This window comes from Gadus chalcogrammus, chromosome 12 (genome assembly GCF_026213295.1).
Source record: "Gadus chalcogrammus isolate NIFS_2021 chromosome 12, NIFS_Gcha_1.0, whole genome shotgun sequence".
NCBI lineage: Eukaryota > Metazoa > Chordata > Actinopteri > Gadiformes > Gadidae > Gadus > Gadus chalcogrammus.
The window spans coordinates 171720-193875 of NC_079423.1; the positions used below are offsets into that span (position 1 = coordinate 171720).

General features: G+C 50.9%; 3 protein-coding genes across 3 annotated transcripts in view; 1 reads left to right on the forward strand and 2 right to left on the reverse strand.

The window, feature by feature from the left end:
* The first annotated feature begins 272 nt into the window (after positions 1–272).
* map1sa (microtubule-associated protein 1Sa) lies at positions 273–11041 on the forward strand. Its single transcript, XM_056603725.1, has 7 exons — positions 273–467; positions 1216–1317; positions 3835–3917; positions 5011–5151; positions 5557–8221; positions 8490–8689; positions 8829–11041. The coding sequence occupies exons 1-7, from the start codon at positions 296–298 to the stop codon at positions 8982–8984; spliced, it is 3519 nt and encodes a 1172-aa protein (XP_056459700.1). The 5' UTR covers positions 273–295; the 3' UTR covers positions 8985–11041.
* Positions 9641–19170, reverse strand: misp (mitotic spindle positioning). Its single transcript, XM_056604088.1, has 5 exons — positions 19069–19170; positions 13890–16388; positions 12814–12900; positions 12011–12049; positions 9641–11254 (listed from the first exon to the last, which is right to left on the reverse strand). Exons 1-5 carry the CDS (start codon positions 19132–19134, stop codon positions 11048–11050), a joined length of 2898 nt encoding a protein of 965 aa, XP_056460063.1. The 5' UTR covers positions 19135–19170; the 3' UTR covers positions 9641–11047.
* Positions 19171–22009: 2839 nt separating this feature from the next.
* palm1a (paralemmin 1a) overlaps positions 22010–22156 on the reverse strand; it is a 6900-nt gene continuing 6753 nt past the window's right edge. Inside the window, exon 9 of the mRNA XM_056604089.1 lies at positions 22010–22156. This exon is cut by the window's right edge and continues 466 nt beyond it. Within this exon, the coding sequence (XP_056460064.1) occupies positions 22010–22156 (147 nt within the window).

Genomic DNA, 22156 nt, shown 5'->3' on the forward strand with positions numbered 1-22156 from the left:
CTTTAACTAAGATACATCGGACATAAAACTTTATTAGTTACGTTTGCCTTCGCCCTCCTATATTTAAATGAATATTTAGTAAGTATATTCTTCCTGGTTTTGCGCCTTCCAAGTATGGTTTAACTGATTGGCTTATGGAAACGCTGTCTGCTGTGGGATTGGCTGAATAACACGCGGTCTGCTGTCTGATTGGTTTACAGATATGCTTCCTACTATCTGATTAGCTAATGAATATTTTCCCGGTCTAGGGAAAGTAGGGGCGTGGTCTGGAAGTCAGTTGACAAAGTTTTCCATCATGGCGACCTCAGAAAGTCAACTAGTCCTAAATGAACTACTTACAGAATCACAACTAGTTACAGAGGAACAACTAGCTGTGGACCAGCCAGGGTTTAACGAGCAGCAGTATTCGGTGTTGGTGGTGATTGGGGCGACTGGAGGAGCCGACCTGGTGTCAGAGATAGAGAGGGGTGAGTTAAACTAACCTAGAGGGGTGAGTTCTTGTTCAAACGAACCTATAGCGGATTGAGTTACTGTTGAAACTAATCTAGAGAGGGCTGAGTTACTGTTTAAACTAACCTAGCGAGGGGTGAGATACTGTTAAACTACTAGAGGTTAGATTTTGTATGTTAATTATAGAGTTAGATGTTAGGGATAGGGTTAGGTGATGGGATTAGATGTTAGGGATAGGGTTGGTGGTTCGATTTTAGGGTAAGATGATGGGATAGGGTTCGATTTTAGGAATAGGGTTAGATGTAAGAGATAAGGTTAGATGTCAGGGATAGGGCTGGATGTTAGGGATAGGGTTAGATGATATGGATAGATGTTACTTATAGGGTTCGATTTTAGGGATAGGGTTAGATCATGGGGATAGGGTTAGATGTTAGGGTTAGATGATTGGGAAAGGGGTGAGATGTTAGGGATAGGATGAGATGTTAGGGGTAGAGTTAAATGTTGGGGTTAGATGTTAGGGTTAGGGGTAGATGTCAGGGATAGGGTTAGATGTTAGGGATAGGGTTAGATGTTTGGGATGTGGTTGGATGATGGGGATAGGGTTAGATGATGGGGATACATTAAGAGGTTAGCTGTTGGGTGTAGAACATATGCATGTAGTGGTCAGTAGAGGTAAGCCTGGTACAATACTTCCTCCTAGTCTGCTTTGAGAAAGAGGAAGTGGACCATGTGACCTGATGCGTCAGTCTTTGATTGGTTGTTCAGGGATCCGTTCGTGGGACGTGGACCGCGGTCGCTGTAACCTGGACCAGCAGCTGAAGCAATTTGTGTCCCGACACTCGGCCTTCTACACCAAGGAGGTCCCAGGTAACCCTGAATCACCTCTATCTATCCATCCACCCATCTATCTATCTATCTATCCATCCACCCATCTATCTATCTATCTATCCATCCACCCATCTATCTATCCATCCAACCATCTATCTATCCATCCAACCATCTATCTATCCATCCACCCATCTATCTATCCATCCACCCATCTATCTATCCATCCACCCATCTATCTATCCATCCACCCATCCATCCATCCATCCATCCATCCATCCATCCATCCATCCATCCATCCATCCATCCATCTATCTATCTATCTAATTCACATGGGTTTGTAGTGGCTTGAGTTGGATGGGGGTAAACTGTATACTATTTAGTAATAGAATAGAATCCAACTATACAGAGACGTGGTAAAATAACAATCCACTGCAGGCACAAATTAGACTAGCGTTGTCAGGTGTTAGCATGGTCAGGAGGCTAGCATGAGGCTAGCATGGTAAAGTGGTCAGCAGGGGGCTAGCATGGTCAGGCGGCTAATACAAGGCTAGCTTGGTCAGGAGGGCAGCAGGATGTCATCAGGGGGAGGTGGCTAGCAGGTGCCTAGCATGGTCAGGGGGAAAGGAATAGTCAGGGGGCTAGCTAGCATGGTCAGGGGGCTAGCTAGCATGGTCAGGAGGCTAGCTAGCATGGTCAGGGGAATAGCTAGCATGGTCAGGGGAATAGCTAGCATGGTCAGGGGGCTAGCTAGCATGGTCAGGGGGCTAGCTAGCATGGTCAGGGGAATAGCTAGCATGGTCAGGGGGCTAGAATGAGGTGCTTGTTTTTGATGGTCGTGGTTGTTAAAGCACTCACATGATGAGTGAAGACGAGTATATTATTTCTATCACTGAAAGAACATCAGCTGAGCATCATGAAACGAGCCGACAAAGACTCTTCTATCTGCTGAAGAGACATGAGACTCAGCTAGTCTCCAGACTCTTCTCTCCAGCGCACAGAGATCAGGGTCCTGCCCAGAGGGAGAACCTGTTTAAACTGGATAACTCACCCAGAATCACTGGAGGAGCAAACTCACACTGAAGACATAGTCCGACTTTTGGGAAAGGTTACTTTACTTTCCGAGCACCCATTGCCAACTATTTACAGTGTCCACCTATATTTGGAGCTGATTGTCATGTGACCCTCTAGAGGAGCTGTTTGTCATGTGACCCTCTAGAAGAGCTGTTATCATGTGACCCTCTGGAGGAGCTGTTGTCATGTGACCCTCTAGAGGAGCTGTTATCATGTGACCCTTTAGAGGAGCTGTTGTCAGGTGACCCTCTAGAGGAGCTGCTGTCATGTGACCCTCTAGAGGAGCTGCTGTCATGTGACCCTCTAGAGGAGCTGTTGTCAGGTGACCCTCTAGAGGAGCTGCTGTCATGTGACCCTCTAGAGGAGCTGTTGTCATGTGACCCTTTAGAGGAGCTGTTGTCAGGTGACCCTCTAGAGGAGCTGCTGTCATGTGACCCTCTAGAGGAGCTGCTGTCATGTGACCCTTTAGAGGAGCTGCTGTCATGTGACCCTCTAGAGGAGCTGTTATCATGTGACCCTCTAGAGGAGCTGCTGTCATGTGACCCTCTAGAGGAGCTGTTTAAAGAGATATGAGTATGTATAGCAGTGTTTACCCCAGCAATGTATGGGCGGCCACCTTAACAACAATAGGGCCCCGCCATGACTACCAATGTATACATTTTTTTTTTATATATATATTAAATAATAATTATTTATAATTATTATTTTTTAATTATTATGCATTAACAAAGTACACAACTCTTGTAGGAAAAGAAAACATACTTCCATCAAGCACAAAAAATAAAGATAAATAATGCATCGTAATACTGTTCAAGACAATAGTGGTGCCATAGAGCTTTTTGAATGGAATTTAAACGGCGGCACCAGGAGGTTGTGAATACTACTGAGAACTGAAACACCCACGAAGACCGCAGGGCCATGAGACATAGATACAGTCTTTATAGATATAGCTGTATTGTGTATAGATACAGTCTTTATAGATATAGCTGTATTGTGTATAGATACAGTCTTTATAGATGTAGCTGTATTGTGTATAGACACAGTATTTATTTATAGATGTAGCTGTATTGTGTATAGATCTAGTCATACTAGATATAGCTGTATAGATATAGTCTTTATAGATATAGCTGTATTGTGTATAGATACAGTCTTTATAGATATAACTATTGTGTATAGATAGTCTTTATAGATGTAGCTGTGTTGTGTATAGATCTAGTCATACTAGATATAGCTGTATAGATATAGTCTTCATAGATATAGCTGTATTGTGTATAGATACAGTCTTTATAGATATATCTGTATTGTGTATAGATAGTCTTTATAGATGTAGCTGTGTTGTGTATAGATCTAGTCATACTAGACACAGTGGGGTTGGCGCCCCTCTACACTGTCTGGGATGGTCGTGTCCTGTGGTATAAAAGGAGTTGAACTTATTATACCAACGAAGAAGAAAGCCTCGAGTGTAACCATAGCAACCGTCCACAGGCCAAAGAACGCTGCTGCACTCGGGGGATGTTCTGCACTGTAGGGTGGTGCTGAACCCCGCCTACCAGCTGGTCTGCTCCCAGGTAACTACACTAACTAACTCCTAACTAACTAACTCCTACTAACTAACTCCTACTAACTAACCCCTTCTTACTAACTAACTCCTACTAAGTAACTCCTAACCTACCAGCTGGTCTGCTTTCAGGTAACCTACACTAACTAACTCCTACTAACTAGCCCCTTCTAACTAACTAACTCCTACTAAGTAACTCCTAACCTACCAGCTGGTCTGCTCCCAGGTAACCTACACTAACTAACTCCTACTAACCCCTTCTAACTAACTAAATCCTACTAACTAACTAACTAACCCCTTCTAACTAACTAACTCCTACTAACTAACTCCTAACCTACCAGCTGGTCTGCTCCCAAGTTACTACACTAACTAACTCCTACTAACTAACTAACTCCTACTGAGTAACTCCCAACCTACCAGCTGGTCTGCTCCCAGGTAACCTACACTAACTAACTCCTACAAACCCCTTCTAACTAACTAACCCCTACTAAGTAACTCCTAACCTACCAGCTGGTCTGCTCCCAGGTACCAACCCCTACTAATTAACCCCTACTAACTTACTCCTACCCCTTACCCAGTCTTCTACCATCTTGCGATCCCTCTCTGTAGCGAGCTATAAGTAGGTCATCATAACTAGGGAATCATGTTTATTATAGAAATATGATATAACATATAGAGATATGATATAACATATAGAGATATGATGGATCATGTTTATTATAGAGATATGATATAACAGAGATGATGGATATTGTTTATTATAGAGCTATAATATATCATGTAGAGATATGATGGATAATGTTTATTATAGAGCTATAATATAACATATAGAGATATGATGGATCATGTTTATTATAGCGATATAATATAACAGATATGATAGATAATGTTTATTATAGAGATATGATATAACAAAGATATGATAGATAATGTTTATTATAGAGATATGATATAACAAAGATATGATATATAATGTTTATTATAGAGATATGATATAACAGAGATATGATGGATCATGTTTATTATAGAGATATGATATAACAGAGATATGATGGATCATGAGATATGATAGATCATGTTTATTATGTTGGTTCTCTCTGTAGGTCCGCAGCTTTGTGGCAGATGTTTCTCGTCACAAACTCCTGGTCCTGATTGGTCAGTGCTCCGAGGTGACGGGGGACATCGTCCTTCAGAAAGGCTGCTACTCTGCCAAGGACTTCATCCAGATGTTCACTGAGGAAGAGGTGAGGACATGTTAAGATGTTCACTGAGGAAGAGGTGAGGACATGTTAAGATGTTCACTGAGGAAGAGGTGAGGACATGTTAAGATGTTCACTGAGGAAGAGGTGAGGACATGTTAAGATGTTCACTGAGGAAGAGGTGAGGACATGTTAAGATGTTCACTGAGGAAGAGGTGAGGACATGTTAAGATGTTCACTGAGGAAGAGGTGAGGACATGTTAAGATGTTCACTGAGGAAGAGGTGAGGACATGTTAAGATGTTCACTGAGGAAGAGGTGAGGACATGTTAAGATGTTCACTGAGGAAGAGGTGAGGACATGTTAAGATGTTCACTGAGGAAGAGGTGAGGACATGTTAAGATGTTTACCTATGAGGAGGACGTTGAGATGTTTGTTCCTGCTCCATCAGACAGCAGCTGCTCTAGGCTCAGCCGGCCCGTCGCTGAAGGCTCGCCTGACCCTGAGCTGTCCCAGCTCTGGGCTGTGGGGGGACCTGGAGCAGGAGACCCAGAAGCTGAGGGGTCTGGTGGACGTCCTGGTGAACCCCCCCTCCCTGCTGCCTGAGATGGAGGGTCTGAAGGAGTTCACCGAGTACCTCTCGGAGTCCCTGGAGCCCCACGAGCCCTTTGACCTGCTGGAGGCCCCCAGCACGGTGGGCTTCCTGAAGCTGTCGCGGCCCTGCTGCTACGTGTTCCCGGGGGGGCGGGGAGACTCCGCCTTCTTTGCCGTCAACGGCTTCAACGTGCTGGTTAACGGCGGCTCCGACCCGCGGTCCTCGTTCTGGAAACTGGTCCGACACCTGGACAGGATCGACTCTGTCCTCCTCACACACGTCGGCGTCGACAACCTCCCAGGGTTCAACAGCCTCTTGCTGAGGAAGGCGGCGGAGGTGGAGCAGGACCAGTCGTCTGAGGACTGCGTGAAGAACAAGATCTCTCCTGAGATCGGGGTGGTTTTCTTTAACGCCCCAGACAGACTCAAGGGTTTGGAGGGAGAGTGTAAGGAGCTGCGGAGCTGTGACCAGGCCGCCCTCACCCTGCAGACCTTAGAGAAACTGTCCCTCCGCCCGCAGGCCCTCAGCCGCTCCCCGGGACCCGCCCTGGAACCCCTCATCCTGTTCCAGAAGATGGGGGTGGGGAGACTGGAGATGTACGCCCTCAATCCCGTCAAAGACAGTAAAGAACTGCAGGCCTTCATGCAGACGTGGCTCTGCAATGAACCTACTATGAAGGACACGGATATTCCTCTGCCCTGTACTGTGTCCATTTGTGCCTTGCTCGTGTGGCATCCCTCCAGTGCAGACGAGAAGATCATCAGAGTCCTCTTCCCTGGCTGCACACCACAGTCCAAGATTCTACAGGGACTAGAAAAACTCAAACACCTCAGCTTCCTCAAGCAGCCGGTCAGCTACATGAGGGACCTGGAGGCGTCCAAAGGAGATAAACCACCAAGACATACGGACAGCCGGGAAAGCCTGAAGTCCCTGAACAAAGAGTCCAGGTCCAGCAATACCCTGCTCAAGGAAAAGACGTCAAGGGTGGATGTAAGGAAACAGGAGGTAAAGACAAAGGCCAAGAGCGTAGGAGGAGGTGAACCTGCTCTTAAGGAAGGGAAGGACAAGGAAGACAAGTCAAAAACACTAAGTGAAGCCAAAGGAAGACCTGAAACAGCAGAGATACTGTCTCTAAAGAAAAAGAACGTTGGCACCAAGAGAGAACAAAATGGAGAGAAGAGAGAGGATCTAACCCTAGAGAAAGGGAAGGAACTGTTGAAGAAGGAACCAAAGAAAGATGTTAAAACAGACCCTAAAAAGGAGAACACAGTGAAGGAGCTGAATGCAGAGGAGAAAAAGATGGTTGTTTCAAAGCAGAAGGTATCTGCTTTGGATGTGAAGAAAACCGCAAGTGGATCATTAACAGGAAACACAGAATCGAAAAGAGCATTAGTTAAGAATGGAAGTCTAAAGAAAGATGGACCCCTTCCAAAAAAGGGAACAAAATCAAGCCCTTCAAACAAGAGTTTAGAGAATGGCCAGAAGACCCCGAGTCAAACACAAGACGCTGGTGGTGATGACAGGGCCCTATCCAAGGAGAAGACCCCGAGTCAAACACAAGACGCTGGTGGTGATGACAGGGCCCTATCCAAGGAGAAGACCCCGAGTCAAACACAAGACCCTGCCCTGCTGCCTCCAGCCAGGACCCCAAAAAGAGAGCGCAGTGTGAACTTTGACCTGACGCCAGTTGAGTTCAGGTCACCCCCGAAGGGGAATGGGCAGGGGGCAGGGAGCAGTGAGGAGTCGGCGGATTATGAATCCAGTGTTGAGTCTGCAGGCCATACACCTTTTCCTAAATGCAAAACCGATGACGGACCAGACAGCTTTGACTTTGAAGAGATAAGCTCAGAGGAGCTCTGTTGGCCCAAAGACGCTCTGGCAGAAGAAGATAATGTCGATAATACGTCCAGAGCAGGAATCACTTTACCTCTTGGAACAGCTCAAATACACCATGTAGCAGATGTGCTCCAGGAAGTTCCTCATGATGTAGATCTCTGTTTGGTATCCCCTTGTGAGTTCCAACACTCATGGACCGCAGAACCCAGCCAGCAGTGTCTGAGTACTGACCTGTTTGCTGTTGGACCGCTACCAGGCTGTGATGATGGGAACAACCGGTCAGACCACAAGCAGGAGACAGTCAGTGGCTCGCTGCCCTCAGGCTCTGAGGACTCCAGCAGTCTCTTCGCTCTTCATCATGACCTGCTTAGTCTTGATGTATCTCCTGTTGTATTGGAGCCTTCTTCTCCTGACCCCCCCCCTGCCCCCGCTAAAGACCTCCCCCCATTGCCCAGGCAGCCAGGAGCTAGCATGGCTGATGCAGATGCTTCCTCCAGGAACCCTAAAAGCACCGCTGCTAAGACTAGGAAAACCCCAGGGCCTTCTCCCAGGGCAAGCTCTGGACAGGAGAAGCCCAAGGCAGGCAGTGGTTCTGGGGCATTGAAGAACCGGTCCAGCCTGGACAATCGGCCCACCAGCAGAAACTCTGGCTCTAGACCCGGCCCGGCAAAGCCTCCATCCCCTGGTGGGTATAACGGGTCACGGGTCACTATACCCTCAAGCTGTATCCAGGTCATGTAGTTTACCACTTTACCTCCTGCTCCTGTAGTTTACACCACTTAACCTCCTGCTCCTGTAGTTTACCCCACCCTTTCCCTCCTGCTCCTGTAGTTTACACCACCCTTTACATCTTGCTCCTGTAGTTTACACCACTTAACCACCTGCTCCGGTAGTTTACACCACTTTACCTCCTGCTCCTGTAGTTTACACCACCCTTCACCTTTGTCCCCCAGGCCTCGGGGCGCCAGTCGTCTACCTGGACATGGCCTACCTGCCGTCGGGCGCGGCGCGGGCCAGCGTGGACGTGGCGTTCTTCCAGCAGCTGCGCTCCTCGTGCTACATCATCAGCGGAGACGAGCCCCGGACGGAGCGGAGTCTGAGGGGGATACTGGACGCCCTGCTGGAGGGCAAGACCGCCTGGCCTCACATCCAGGTACCTGGTCCAGCTGTGTATTAAGGACCTGATCACCAAGGAGGTCCATGTCTCCGTGGAAACTGTGGGTGGCAGTTCTTATCGCCGTTAGTTTCTATGGGTGTAGAGTTGATGTCATTGTGTGTCATTGTGTGAGCAGGTGACCCTGATCCCCACCTTCGACTCGCCCTCCATGCACCAGTGGTACCAGGAGACCCACGGACAGCAGGCCGCGCTGGGCCTCACCGTGCTGGGCTCCAACAGCACCGTGGCCATGCAGGACGACAGCTTCCCCGCCTGCAAGGTGGAGTTCTGATCGCCGGACCCGGACCCTACACCGTGGCCCTAGACCCTACACCGTGGCCCCTAGACCGTGGCCCCTAGACCCTACGCCGTTGCCCTAGACCCTACACCGTGACCCTAGACCCTACACCGTGGCCCCTAGACCCTACACCGTGGCCCTAGACCCTACACCGTGGCCCTAGACCCTACACCGTGGCCCTAGACCCTGACCCTACACCGTGGCCCTAGACCCTACACCGTGGCCCCTAGACCCTACACCGTGGCCCTAGACCCTACACCGTGGCCCTAGACCCTACACCGTGGCCCCTAGACCCTACACCATGGCCCTAGACCCTACACCGTGGCCCTAGACCCTACACCGTGGCCCTAGACCCTACACCGTGGCCCTAGACCCTACACCGTGGACCTAGACCCTACACCGTGGCCCCTAGACCCTACACCGTGGCCCTAGACCCTACACCGTGGCCCCTAGACCCTACACCGTGGCCCTAGACCCTACACCGTGGCCCTAGACCCTACACCGCGCCCCTAGACCCTACACCGTGGCCCCTAGACCCTACACCGTGGCCCCTAGACCCTACACCGTGGCCCTAGACCCTACACCGTGGCCCTAGACCCTACACCGTGGACCTAGACCCTACACCGTGGCCCCTAGACCCTACACCGTGGCCCTAGACCCTACACCGTGGCCCCTAGACCCTACACCGTGGCCCTAGACCCTACACCGTGGCCCTAGACCCTACACCGTGGACCTAGACCCGGACCCCCAGTCCCTGACACCAGACCGGTTCCTGGACCCTGTCCTTAGACCTTGTTCCCCGTGACCCCTAACCCTGTTCAGAGACCCTTTCCCTGACCCTAGACACTAGACCCCGTCCCAGGTGGTCTGGAAGTCTTCTAAAGGAAATGATCTCATGTTGCCAATGGACAGCTCTGAGACTGTTTAGTACGAAGAACCATCCACAGAAAATTGTTCTTGCTATTATTGTTCTCAGTGTTATGTTATTAGTCACATTATAACTCGATCCAGACTGATGTTAACTGTTCAGCTTCCTTCATTCACTGCTGCTGTCCTCAAACAGCAGTCATTGCTTAATGATTAGCTATCCTCCATTAGAAGAGATAAAAACCAACTGTCCTTAGTTTGAGGAACCCTTGTAAAATGCTAATCTATAGTCCTAGCTCCGGCTAATAACCACCTAGCTCACATAATAACGTCTTAGCTCCAGCTATGACTTCCTAGCTTTAGCTAACAACCTCCTAGCCCTCCTAACCGACTAACTATAACTAATAACCCGCCTAGCTCAAGCTAATAATCACCAAGCTCAAGCTAATAACCATCTAGCTCAAGCTAATCACCATCTAGCTCAAGCTAATAACCACCTAGCTCAAGCTAATAACCACCTAGCTCAAGCTAATAACCGCCTAGCTCAAGCTAATAGCCACCTAGCTCAAGCAAATAACCGCCTAGCTCAAGCTAATCACCAGCTAGCTCCAGCTAATTAAGAACTGTATCACAAACCTGTGCTCATATCTGCTCCTGTGTCATTTCATGAAGTCTTTGCTGTTTTTCTTCCATGATTCAATCCATTTCTAATGTTTTCATGTTCATGTTTTCAAGGTAGCATTGTGTTGTAACCCACTGTGGATGGTTTTATTTCTGTTTTAAGATGTAATATGTTCAGCCTTCCTAATGATCCAATTCATAGCTTCAGTCCAGATGTAGATGATGGCTGCTGGGGGGTTGAGAGGTTTGGTGTGTTTTCAGTATTAATAATTCATTATTTTAAACTGAAATCTATTCCTATGTTCAGAGAGTTAGCCTCTCCACCAGGTGGCGACGTGGTACACCACTGCTTTAGAAGATGCTATTTAAAGACAATTGAATAAAGTGTATTTTCACACAATCCTATTTAATTTAGTTTTGCTTTATTTGAGTAGAGTGGTATTAGAGGTGGTTAACAGGACTCGTACGTTTTTAAAGTAAAACATTCAGATATCATTCTGTATTGAAACACTAATTTAAATTAAATTTCCTTTCAAAATAAATGAATACATTTAATGAAGTTTGTTGTCTTATATGATTTTTGTGGGACTGGTCTGGTCAGAGGCAGTGGGACTGGTCTGGTCAGAGGCAGTGGGACTGGTCTGGTCAGAGGCAGTGGGACTGGTCTGGTCAGAGGCAGTGGGAGCTTGCTGGTCCGGCAGGGAGTAGAACTGGCCGGCTTCCCATTGCAGGGCCTTGAGGTTCTGGTGCCTGAAGACGCGAGTGGCCTTCACCACCTGGAGCAGAACATCAGGAGCAGATCATCAGAGGCCTTGCTCAAGGGCACTTCATCCGTGGATGAGGACGTAGGAGAGTGCTGCACAACTACTCCCCACATCCACACCTACCGGTCGGGATTCGAGCCTTCCAACATCCGGTTACCGCTCCAACTCAACCAGTAGGCCACGGACGCCCCCATCAACCAGTAGGCCACGGACGCCCCATCAACCAGTAGGCCACGGACGCCCCATCAACCAGTAGGCCTCGGACGCCCCCATCAACCAGTAGGCCACGGACGCCACCATCAACCAGTAGGCCACGGACGCCACCATCAACCAGTAGGCCTCGGACGCCCCCATCAACCAGTAGGCCACGGACGCCCCCATCAACCAGTAGGCCACGGACTCCCCCATCAACCAGTAGGCCACGGACGCCCCATCAACCAGTAGGCCACGGACGCCCCCATCAACCAGTAGGTCACGCACCAGTAGATAAAACATATATGTATTCAAGGTAATGCTCGCCCTTTTCTTTATGAGATGTAGGCAACTATCATAAGTGCAGGTCACTGTCCAGCTCTATAGAACTTGACTCACTTTGTTCGACAGCAATGTCAAATAATCATGTCCAACATCCTAACTGGATCTGAAAGCATGATTATAGACCATAAACCCTAATCCATACCATGGTCTGATCCAACCTCAGGGCTTAGTCTGAGGAGCTTAGTCTGTATGGAGACCTTATTCTGTATGTAGGGCTTAGTCCTGAATTACCTGGTTGTTGATGTGATCAATGGGAAGGATCCCTGCATACTGAAGAGAGACGGGAGAGAGACAAGATAAGAGACAACACCTTATGAACTACGCTAAAGTATCCACACAATACGCTCTAGGACCTGTAGACTGTGCTCTCGAACTAGGTCTAGCCTTTAGACTACACTCTAGAACCCGGTCTAGCCTACGCTCTAGAACCCGGCCTAGCCTTTAGACTGCGCGCTCGTAATAGGTCTAGCTTTTGGACTATACTCTAGAATCTGATTTAGCCTTTAGACTACACTCTAGAACCCGGTCTAGACTACGCTCTAGAACCCGGTCTAGCCTGTAGACTGCGCTCTAGAACCCGGTCTAGCCTTTACTACCTCCTACATGAGCTCCTCCATTGAGGAGTTCCTCAGATCAACATGGAGGTCCTCAGATCAACATGGCGGTCCTCAGATCAACATGGAGGTCCTCAGATCAGCATGGAGGTCCTCAGATCAGCATGGAGGTCCTCAGATCAACATGGAGGTCCTCAGATCAGCATGGAGGTCCTCAGATCAGCATGAAGGTCCTCAGATCAACATGGAGGTCCTCAGATCAACATGGAGGTCCTCAGATCAACATGAAGGTCCTCAGATCAACATGGCGGTCCTCAGATCAACATGGAGGTCCTCAGATCAGCATGGAGGTCCTCAGATCAGCATGGAGGTCCTCAGATCAACATGGAGGTCCTCAGATCAGCATGGAGGTCCTCAGATCAACATGGAGGTCCTCAGATCAACATGGAGGTCCTCAGATCAACGCTTTCTGTTTCTTACCGAGCTCTCCTGCAGTCTGGGTTTAACGTGACTCTGGAGCGGGGGGCCGTTGGAGGCTCGGGTGGTGGTGCTGGGGTGTAGGGTGGGGTGTAGGGTGTTGGGGTGTAGGGTGGGGTGTAGGGTGGGGGTGAGGTGTAGGGTGGGGTGCAGGGTGGTGGGGTGTAGGGTGGTGCTGGGGTGCAGGGTGGTGGGGTGTAGGGGGGGGGGGGGTAGTAGGGTGGTGGTGGGGTGTAGGGTGGGGTGTAGGGTGGGGGTGGTGGGGTGCAGGGTGGGGTGCAGGGTGGGGTGTAGGGTGGGGGTGGTGGGGTGCAGGGTGGGGGTGGGGTGCAGGGTGGGCCTCCAGGGAGAGGGGAGGAGGAGGGTGGAGAAGCAGAAGGAGGGTTGATCTGAAAAGAAGAAAACCTTCAGTGATTCAGAGGTTAGAGGTCAGAGGTTAGAGGTCAGAGGTTTCTGTCTCTGCCTGCTCTGCTCTGTGTGCCAGGTGAACTCTGACCCTGGGTTAGGTGAACTCTGACCCTGGGTTAGGTGAACTCTGACCCTGTGCCAGGTGAACTCCGACCCTGTGCCAGGTGAACTCCGACCCTGTGCCAGGTGAACCCTGACCCTGGGTTAGGTGAACCCTGACCCAGGGTTAGGTGAACTCTGACCCTGGGTTAGGTGAACCCTGACCCTGGGTTAGGTGAACTCTGACCCTGTGCCAGGTGAACTCTGACCCTGGGTTAGGTGAACTCTGACCCTGTGCCAGGTGAACTCTGACCCTGGGTTAGGTGCCTGACCCTGGGTTAGGTGAACCCTGACCCTGGGTTAGGTGACTCTGACCCTGGGTTAGGTGAACTCTGTCCCTGTGCTAGGTGAACTCTGACCCTGGGTTAGGTGAACTCTGACCCTGGGTTAGGTGAACTCTGACCCTGGGTTAGCTGACCCTGCTGAAGAACCCTTTACTTTGGGCCGCCCTCTCCATTCGCTGGGCGTTAATCATTCCCCGGAGGAGGCCTTCGCCCTCCCGTGATCTTTGGACTGATTCGATTGTTATTCATTGTTCGTGGTCGGTTGAAGTCTGGTCTGGTTAAAGATTAAAAACATGAATCCAAACTCCAACCTGGTGTTGAGCGTTTGGCGGTGGGTCCAGATTCCAGAGGGGCTGAGGGTCCAGATTCCAGAGGGGCTGAGGGTCTTGGTTCCAGGGGGGGTGAGGGTCCGGTTCCCCTCTGCTGCCGGAGCTCCTCCTCCCGCCTCAGGTCCTCCTCGATGTCCCTCTTGACGCGGCCCGGGACGCCAGCCCCCCCCACGCCCAGCCCCTCCCTCCAGCCAAGAGGACCTGCTCGCCCAGCTGCCCCTGCTGTGACGCTGCTCCTGGTGCCTCCGTCAGCCTCCGTCACCGGAGCCAGAGGGTCAAGGCGGGCGGGGGGCAGGACCTGACGGTGGGCCCAGGAGGTGTGGTGGTCGGCAGCGCTCCAGGGGCCCAGCTGGGGGTCTTCAGTGTGTCTCTGAGGACAGCAGGAGGAGGGTGACCCTGGGGCCAACTCCCTCTCTCCTCCTCTGTCTCTGCTGCTTTCCTCTAAAGGCCTCCTTCTCTCAGACCCTCTCAGGCTGGCCTCTAGCTGGGAGGGAGCCTGCTGACCTTCCTGGGGATAAGGGTCGAGGTTAGGGTTAGGGGAGGGTTTAGGGTTAGGGTAGGGGTTAGGGTCGAGGTTAGGGTAGGGGTTAGGGTCGAGGTTAGGGTTAGGGTAGGAGTTGGGGTCGAGGTTAGGGTTAAGGTAGGGGTTAGGGTCGAGGTTAGGCTTAGGGTAGGGGTTAGGGGAGGGTTTAGGGTTAGGGTAGGGGCTGGGGTCGAGGTTAGGCTTAGGGTAGGGGTTAGGTTCGAGGTAAGGGTAGGGGTTAGGGTCAAGGTTAGGCTTAGAGGAGGGTTTAGGGTCGAGTTTAGGGTTAGGGTCGAGGTTAGGCTTAGGGTAGGGGTTAGGGTCGAGGTTAGGGTAGGGGTTAGGGTCGAGGTTAGGCTTAGGGGAGGGTTTAGGGTCGAGTTTAGGGTTAGGGTCGAGGTTAGGCTTAGGGTAGGGGTTAGGGTCGAGGTTAGGGTAGGGGTTAGGGTCGAGGTTAGGCTTAGGGTAGGGGTTAGGGTCGAGGTTAGGGTTAGGGTCGAGGTTAGGCTTAGGGTAGGGGTTAGGGTTAGGGTCGAGGTTAGGGTAGGGGTTAGGGTCGAGGTCAGGGTTAGGGTTGAGGTAAGGGTAGGGGCTAGGGTCGAGGTCAGAGTTAGGGTAGGGGTTATCTTGCAGTGAACTCCTTCCCTGCTGGATCTCTCGCTGGGTCAGGAAGCGGACTTGGTTCCTCTCCTTACCTTTCAGCCCAGAAGGGCTGAGCTGGGAAAATAAAGACTTGGACTTGATCTCAACCATCTCCGCCCTAATGGGCTTCAGTCCCCGCGCACGCCGCAGCGTCTCCTCTCGCTGCTGAGCCTCACGCATCTCTCTCTCGATCGGCGTCTCCGGAGAGAGCCCCCCCGGCCCTGTTCTGTCCTCGGGGCAGACAGGGGAGGGGCGGCCATCGCTGAAGCGGGCAGAGGCGGGTGGCCAGGCCAGCCCCAGGGTGGAGGAACGGTCTCTCTGGGTAGGGACGTGGTCTGGTACATCCTGCTTATGCAAGGATGCTGCCGTACTTTCCTGGTGCAGGGGCCTCGACGGAGGCTTGGAGGGAGGCTGGTCTGGAGGCAGAGCTGCGTTCTGAGGAGACCTCGGCACATTCAGCCGGTCGCGCTCCAGCTTCTGGAACTGCTGTCTGGCGGTGCTGAAGTCGATCTGCCCGCTGTCGACGCTCCCAGACGTGTCTGTGGTACCTCCTTCTGGGCTCGAGGTGCGGGACTCAACGCGGAGACTAGAACCTCCCGGCCGCTCGGCCGGGGAGCGGGTCGGTTCCCCCCCTCTCCCAGAGTGGCCCCGGGCCCCCAGCGTCAGGCTGCTCTTCGGGGCTTGGGTGCGGATGATCTCACGACGCAGTTCTTGTTGCTCTTCTTCCTGAGCTGCAGGTCCGTGCTGCTCGGTGCGGTACCGCTCCTCCTCCTCCTGGAACAGGCGTCCCGGCCTCCGGTGGCTCTGGTAGGTCTGCAGCCTGAAGCCCTCCCCCTCCCTCAGGGTGTTCAGCCGCAGCCGTCTCCGTGGAGAGAGCATCCACGCCTCGTTCAGCCCCGCCTCCAGACTCCCAGAGTCGACAAAACTGTAGAAACCGCAGGGGGAGCCGGCGCTGCTGTTGGGACTACTGGGACTACTGGGACTGCTGGGACCGGGACTACTTGGACTACTGGGACCACTGGGACTACTGGGAATACTGGGACCACTGGGACTGCTGGGACAGCTGGTGAGAGGGACATCTCCATCGGGGTCTTCACATTGTGACAACGTCACAAGTCGGGCCGGTACCAGAGCCCCCCCTGACCCCTGAGGGCCAGGGGGGCCCAGCGGGGGGACCGGGGGACCCAGCAGGGTGCGGAGGTCAGAGGGGTCCAGACGGGGAGTCAGAGACTGCAGCACCCACTTCCTGGGACTGCTGTCCATGGAGGACCTCTCCTCACCACGGCTCACACTCTGAAACCAGGATGGAGTGTAGAGTAGAGCATAGAGTGCAGGGCATAGAGCATAGAGCGCAGAGAAGTAGAGCGCAGAGAAGTAGAGCGCATAGAAGTAGAGCACAGAGAAGTAGAGCGCAGAGAAGTAGAGCGCAGAGAAGTAGAGCGCATAGAGCACAGAGCGCAGAGAAGTAGAGCGCATAGTAGTAGAGCGCAGAGAAGTAGAGCGCATAGAGCACATAGCGCAGAGAAGTAGAGCGCAGAGAAGTAGAGTGCATAGAGCCCAGAGCGCAGAGAAGTAGAGCGCAGAGAAGTAGAGCGCAGAGAAGTAGAGCGCATAGAGCCCAGAGCGCAGAGAAGTAGAGCGCAGAGAAGTAGAGTGCATAGAGCCCAGAGCGCAGAGAAGTAGAGCGCATAGAAGTAGAGCACAGAGAGCGCAGAGAAGTAGAGCGCATAGAGCACAGAGCGCAGAGAAGTAGAGCGCATAGTAGTAGAGCGCAGAGAAGTAGAGTGCATAGAAGTAGAGCACAGAGAGCGCAGAGAAGTAGAGCGCATAGAGCCCAGAGCGCAGAGAAGTAGAGCGCAGAGAAGTAGAGCGCATAGAGCCCAGAGCGCAGAGAAGTAGAGCGCAGAGAAGTAGAGCGCATAGAAGTGGAGCACATAGAGCACAGAGAGCGCAGAGAAGTAGAGCGCATATAGCACAGAGCGCATAGAAGTAGAGCGCAGAGAAGTAGAGCGCAGAGAAGTAGAGCATAGAGCGCAGAAAAGTAGAGCACATAGAGCACATAGCGCAGAGAAGTAGAGCGCAGAGAGCACAGAGCGGATAGAAGTAGAGCGCAGAGAAGTAGAGCACATAGAGCACAGAGAAGAAGAGCACATAGAGCGCAGAGAAGTAGAGCGCATAGAAGTAGAGCGCATAGAGCACAGAGAAGAAGAGCACATAGAGCGCAGAGAAGTAGAGCGCATAGAGCACAGAGAAGTAGAGCACAGAGAAGTAGAGCGCATAGAAGTAGAGCGCATAGAGCACAGAGAAGTAGAGCGCATAGAAGTAGAGCGCATAGAGCACAGAGAAGTAGAGCACATAGAAGTAGAGCGCATAGAACACAGAGCGCAGAAAAGTAGAGCGCATAGAGCACATAGCGCAGAGAAGTAGAGCGCAGAGACCACAGAGCGGATAGAAGTAGAGCGCAGAGAAGTAGAGCGCATAGAGCGCAGAGAAGTAGAGCGCATAGAAGTAGAGCGCATAGAGCACAGAGAAGTAGAGCACAGAGAAGTAGAGCGCATAGAACACAGAGCGCAGAGAAGTAGAGCAAATACAGCGCAGAGAAGTAGAGCGCATAGAGCACAAAGCGGATGGAAGTAGAGCGCATAGAGCATAGAGCGCATAGAAGTAGAGCGCATAGAAGTAGAGCGCATAGAAGTAGAGCGCATAGAGCACAGAGCTCAGATAAGTAGAGGGCATAGAAGTAGAGCGCATAGAGCACAGAGCTCAGATAAGTAGAGGGCATAGAAGTAGAGCGCATAGAGCACAGAGCTCAGAGAAGTAGAGTGCATAGAAGTAGAGCGCATATAGCATAGAGCGCAGAGAAGTAGAGCACATAGATAATAGAGCGCATAGAGCATAGAGCGCAGAGAAGTAGAGCGCATAGAGCACAGAGCACATAGAAGTAGAGCGCATAGAAGTAGAGCGTATTACAGAGTACAAGGTATTATAGATGATAGAATATAGTTATCGATTTTAGATTTTAGATTATAGATAGGGTTAGCCTATCTGTAGCTCATGACAGCAGACCCAGATCAGTTACAGCGGAGATAAGGGGGTCACTGAGAGTCCGATAGATTATCTAACCCGGAGGGGTGGTTACTATGGAAACTGTCCATCCCATCATGATTCAGCACTTAAGAAGTTGATCAGCTGGATTCAGTCAGACTTTATGAGATAAAGACAAGACTCTGAGCTGCTGTAAAGGACACTCTAAAACCTGTGTGTGTGTGTGTGTGTGTGTCTGTTGGTGTGTGTTTGTGTGTGTGTGCGTGTGTGTGTTTCTGTTGGTGTGTGTATGTGCCTGTTGGTGTGTTTGTGTGTCTTTTGGTGTGTGTGTGTGTGTGTGTGTGTGTGTGTGTCTCTGTTGGTGGGTGTGTGTGTGTGTGTGTGTCTGTGGTGTGTGTGTGTGTGTGTGTGTGTGTGTGTGTGTGTGTGTGTGTGTGTGTGTGTGTGTGTGTGTGTGTGTGTGTGTGTGTGTGTGCATCCCTCTGATAACAAACATTTCCTGGAAACTTCTCTGCCTTAAACTGATGACTGAAAGAAGATATCTTCACCCTTAGCTAAGCCATAACAGACACTCTCTCTCTCTCACACACACACACAGACACACACCAAGATAAGTCACTAATACTGTTTTCATGTACAGTAGAAAGAATAAAATGAATTATGTCAAACATATCCGGTAGTATCTGGTTTAAAAATGTATAGAACCAAATGAGTGAGACTAGACCTCGTTTTCTGGACATTCATCACTCCGTCTCATCTACAATGTTGATAGACGTTCTTAAGGAATCTTACCCTGGAAGCTTACAGCCGTAAGCTAGCAACCTGCTTTGAGTTCTGGTTAGTTTTGAAGTAATAGGCTCACTAACCTACTTCTACTGAGGTCATGATGAACCTGGTCACTGATAACTAATTATTACGGCGTTCTTACCAGACATGATGGCCTTTGTACCAGCGAAGAGGAGAACAATTTAGTTGTAGCACAGTCTATGTTCATAGACCTAGGGTCCTGCTCTGTAAAGAGTTCCTCTAGTGAAGCTTCAGACCAGAGTCCACTTCGTAGATCATCTGGACTCCACCCACAACTACAGAGCCAATGACTGGACAGAAACACACACACACACACACACACACACACACACACACACACACACACACACACACACACACACACACCGTTCTTCATGTTTGCGTTTATTATTATAAGCTGTTAACGGTTTACATACTGACCTTAGACAGATGACCCAGAGAATACATTCACAGGTGGCAGGGTTAAGATGGTATAGATGTAATGATGCAGTTATAGTTCTGATATGATATGAGCGCTGCGGCCCTCCACACGGCCACCAGGGGGAGGGTTGGGCACCAAGCATGCCACCGGGAAGCAAACATGTTGTCATGACAACAGACCGTAGTGGAGGAAATGGATCTACTTTCTGCTGTCGTAACAAGTTCAAACATCAGCTACCGGTCGTGGTCTAGGATACACTAAGACCTAGTGGACTAGGGTGTAGGACACACTAAGACCTAAAGGACTAGGGTGTAGGACACACTAAGACCTAGTGGACTAGGGTGTAGGACACACTAAGACCTAAAGGACTAGGGTGTAGGACACACTAAGACCTAGTGGACTAGGGTGTAGGACACACTAAGACCTAGTGGACTAGGGTGTAGGACACACTAAGCCCTAGTGGACTAGGGTGTAGGATACACTAAGACCTAAAGGACTAGGGTGTAGGACACACTAAGACCTAGTGGACTAGGGGCTAGGATACACTAAGACATAAGGACTAGGGGCTAGGACACACTAAGACCTAAAGGACTAGGGTGTAGGACACACTAAGACCTAAAGGACTAGGGGCTAGGACACACTAAGACCTAAAGGACTAGGGGCTAGGATACACTAAGGCCTAAAGGACTAGGGTGTAGGACACAGACCAAAAGGTCTTGGCTCTTGGACTCTGAGTCTCAGCAGGCTAATATCTCTGTTAATATCTCATAATAAACAGACAGGAAGTGAGCTGGGCTCAGGTTAAAGTGTCATGTGACTACAGCTGGTTTAAGGCCGTTGTGTTGCTTACTTTACCAACGTGTTATATAAGTGTTCACATGTTATATATACAATATAATACATATTATATATATTATATATATCGTGTATTATCTGAGTGTGATAAATAGTAAGCACAATAAATTTGGTACATTGGAGAACTTAGATGGTGTGTTCTTACGTATTTTAAGCACATAAGCTGCCCCCACATAGCAACTAGGAAGCAGGATCGAACACACAAGCTGCAATAACTACTCCAGCCACAGATGGCAGCACCTTTAGACAGGTGAGGAAGGTGTAGCCATTACGTCACACTGGCCACGCCCACTTCACACAGGCCACGCCCACTTGACCCTAACTAGCGAGACAGTGAGATTTGAGTTCAGAAACCTCCGTTAGTTCAGACTTGCGAGTTAAATATACTGGTTGTCGCTCACACGCGTGCACGATACAATTCCCCTCCTTTTGCTTAATAGTTACCATACCGAACTACTTTAACAAATAAAGTCAGTTCAAAGTGATCCAGATTGGACTACTTTCTTCAAGAACGCTGCAGTGTAAAAGGAGACATAAAAGGAGAATGCAATCTGGATCAGATGGAGAAGAGCATCACCCTGGAACCGCAACCTGCTGAAACGATCTGATCTGATCCTCAAGGACCAATCAGGATCCACCGCATCTCAGGACATAGTTCACCATCCATCATCCTCATCATCATCATCATTGCAAAAGATGAAGAACGTACATGTCAAATCAAATACATGAACATTAACAACTGGGGATGAATAGTTCATGAGATAGGGCCCCTTCTCCCCTCCTCTCTCCCATCCTCTCTCTCCTCCTCTCCTCTCTCCCCCTCCTCTCCTCTCCCCCCTCCTCTCTCCCCTCCTCCTCTCCTCTCTCCCCCTCCTCTCCTCTCTCCCCTCCTCTCTCCCCTCCTCCTCTCCCCTCCTCTCTCCCCTCCTCCTCTCCTCTCTCCCCCTCCTCTCCTCTCTCCCCTCCTCTCTCCCCTCCTCCTCTCCCCTCCTCCTCTCCCCTCCTCCTCTCCTCTCTCCCCCTCCTCTCTCCCCCTCCTCTCCTATCTCCCCTCCTCCTCTCCTCTCTCCCCCTCCTCTCTCCCCTCCTCCTCTCCCCTCCTCCTCTCCCCTCCTCCTCTCCTCTCTCCTCTCCTCCTCCTCCTCTCTCCCCTCCTCTCTCCCCTCCTCCTCTCCCCTCCTCCTCTCCTATCTCCTCTCCTCCTCCTCCTCCTCCTCCTCCTCCTCTCCCCTCCTCCTCTCCCCTCCTCCTCTCCTCTCTCCCCTCCTCTCTCCCCCTCCTCTCCTATCTCCCCTCCTCCTCTCCTCTCTCCCCCTCCTCTCCTCTCTCCCCTCCTCTCTCCCCTCCTCCTCTCCTCTCTCCCCCTCCTCTCCTCTCTCCCCTCCTCTCTCCCCTCCTCCTCTCCCCTCCTCCTCTCCCCTCTTCCCCTCCTCTCTCCCCTCCTCCTCTCCTCTCTCCCCTCCTCCCCTCCCTCTCTCCTCTCTTCTCCTCTCTCTCCTCCAGGGTTAGGGTGGACCAGGGTTAGGGTTAGTGTTAGTTAGGGTTAGTGTTGACCAGGGTTAGGGTTAGTGTTGGTTAGGGTTAGTGTTGACCAGGGTTAGGGTTAGTGTTGGTTAGGGTTAGTTTTGACCAGGGTTAGGGTTAGTGTTGGTTAGGATTAGTGTTGACCTGGGTTAGGGTTAGGGTTAGGGTTAGTGTTGACCAGGGTTAGGGTTAGTGTTGGTTAGGGTTAGGGTGGACCAGGCCTGCGAAGGGCTTGTCTGTCTGAGTTGTGGAAGACAAAAAGTCACATAATGATGCAGCATTTGCACGGCTGCTTCTCCCTCTCCTGTTGGTGGACCTCTGAGGCTCCTCCCTCTGAGGCTCCTCCCTCTGAGGCTCCTCCCTCTGAGGCTCCTCCCTCTGCTGCCTTGGGGTGGGGCAGGCTGGAGGA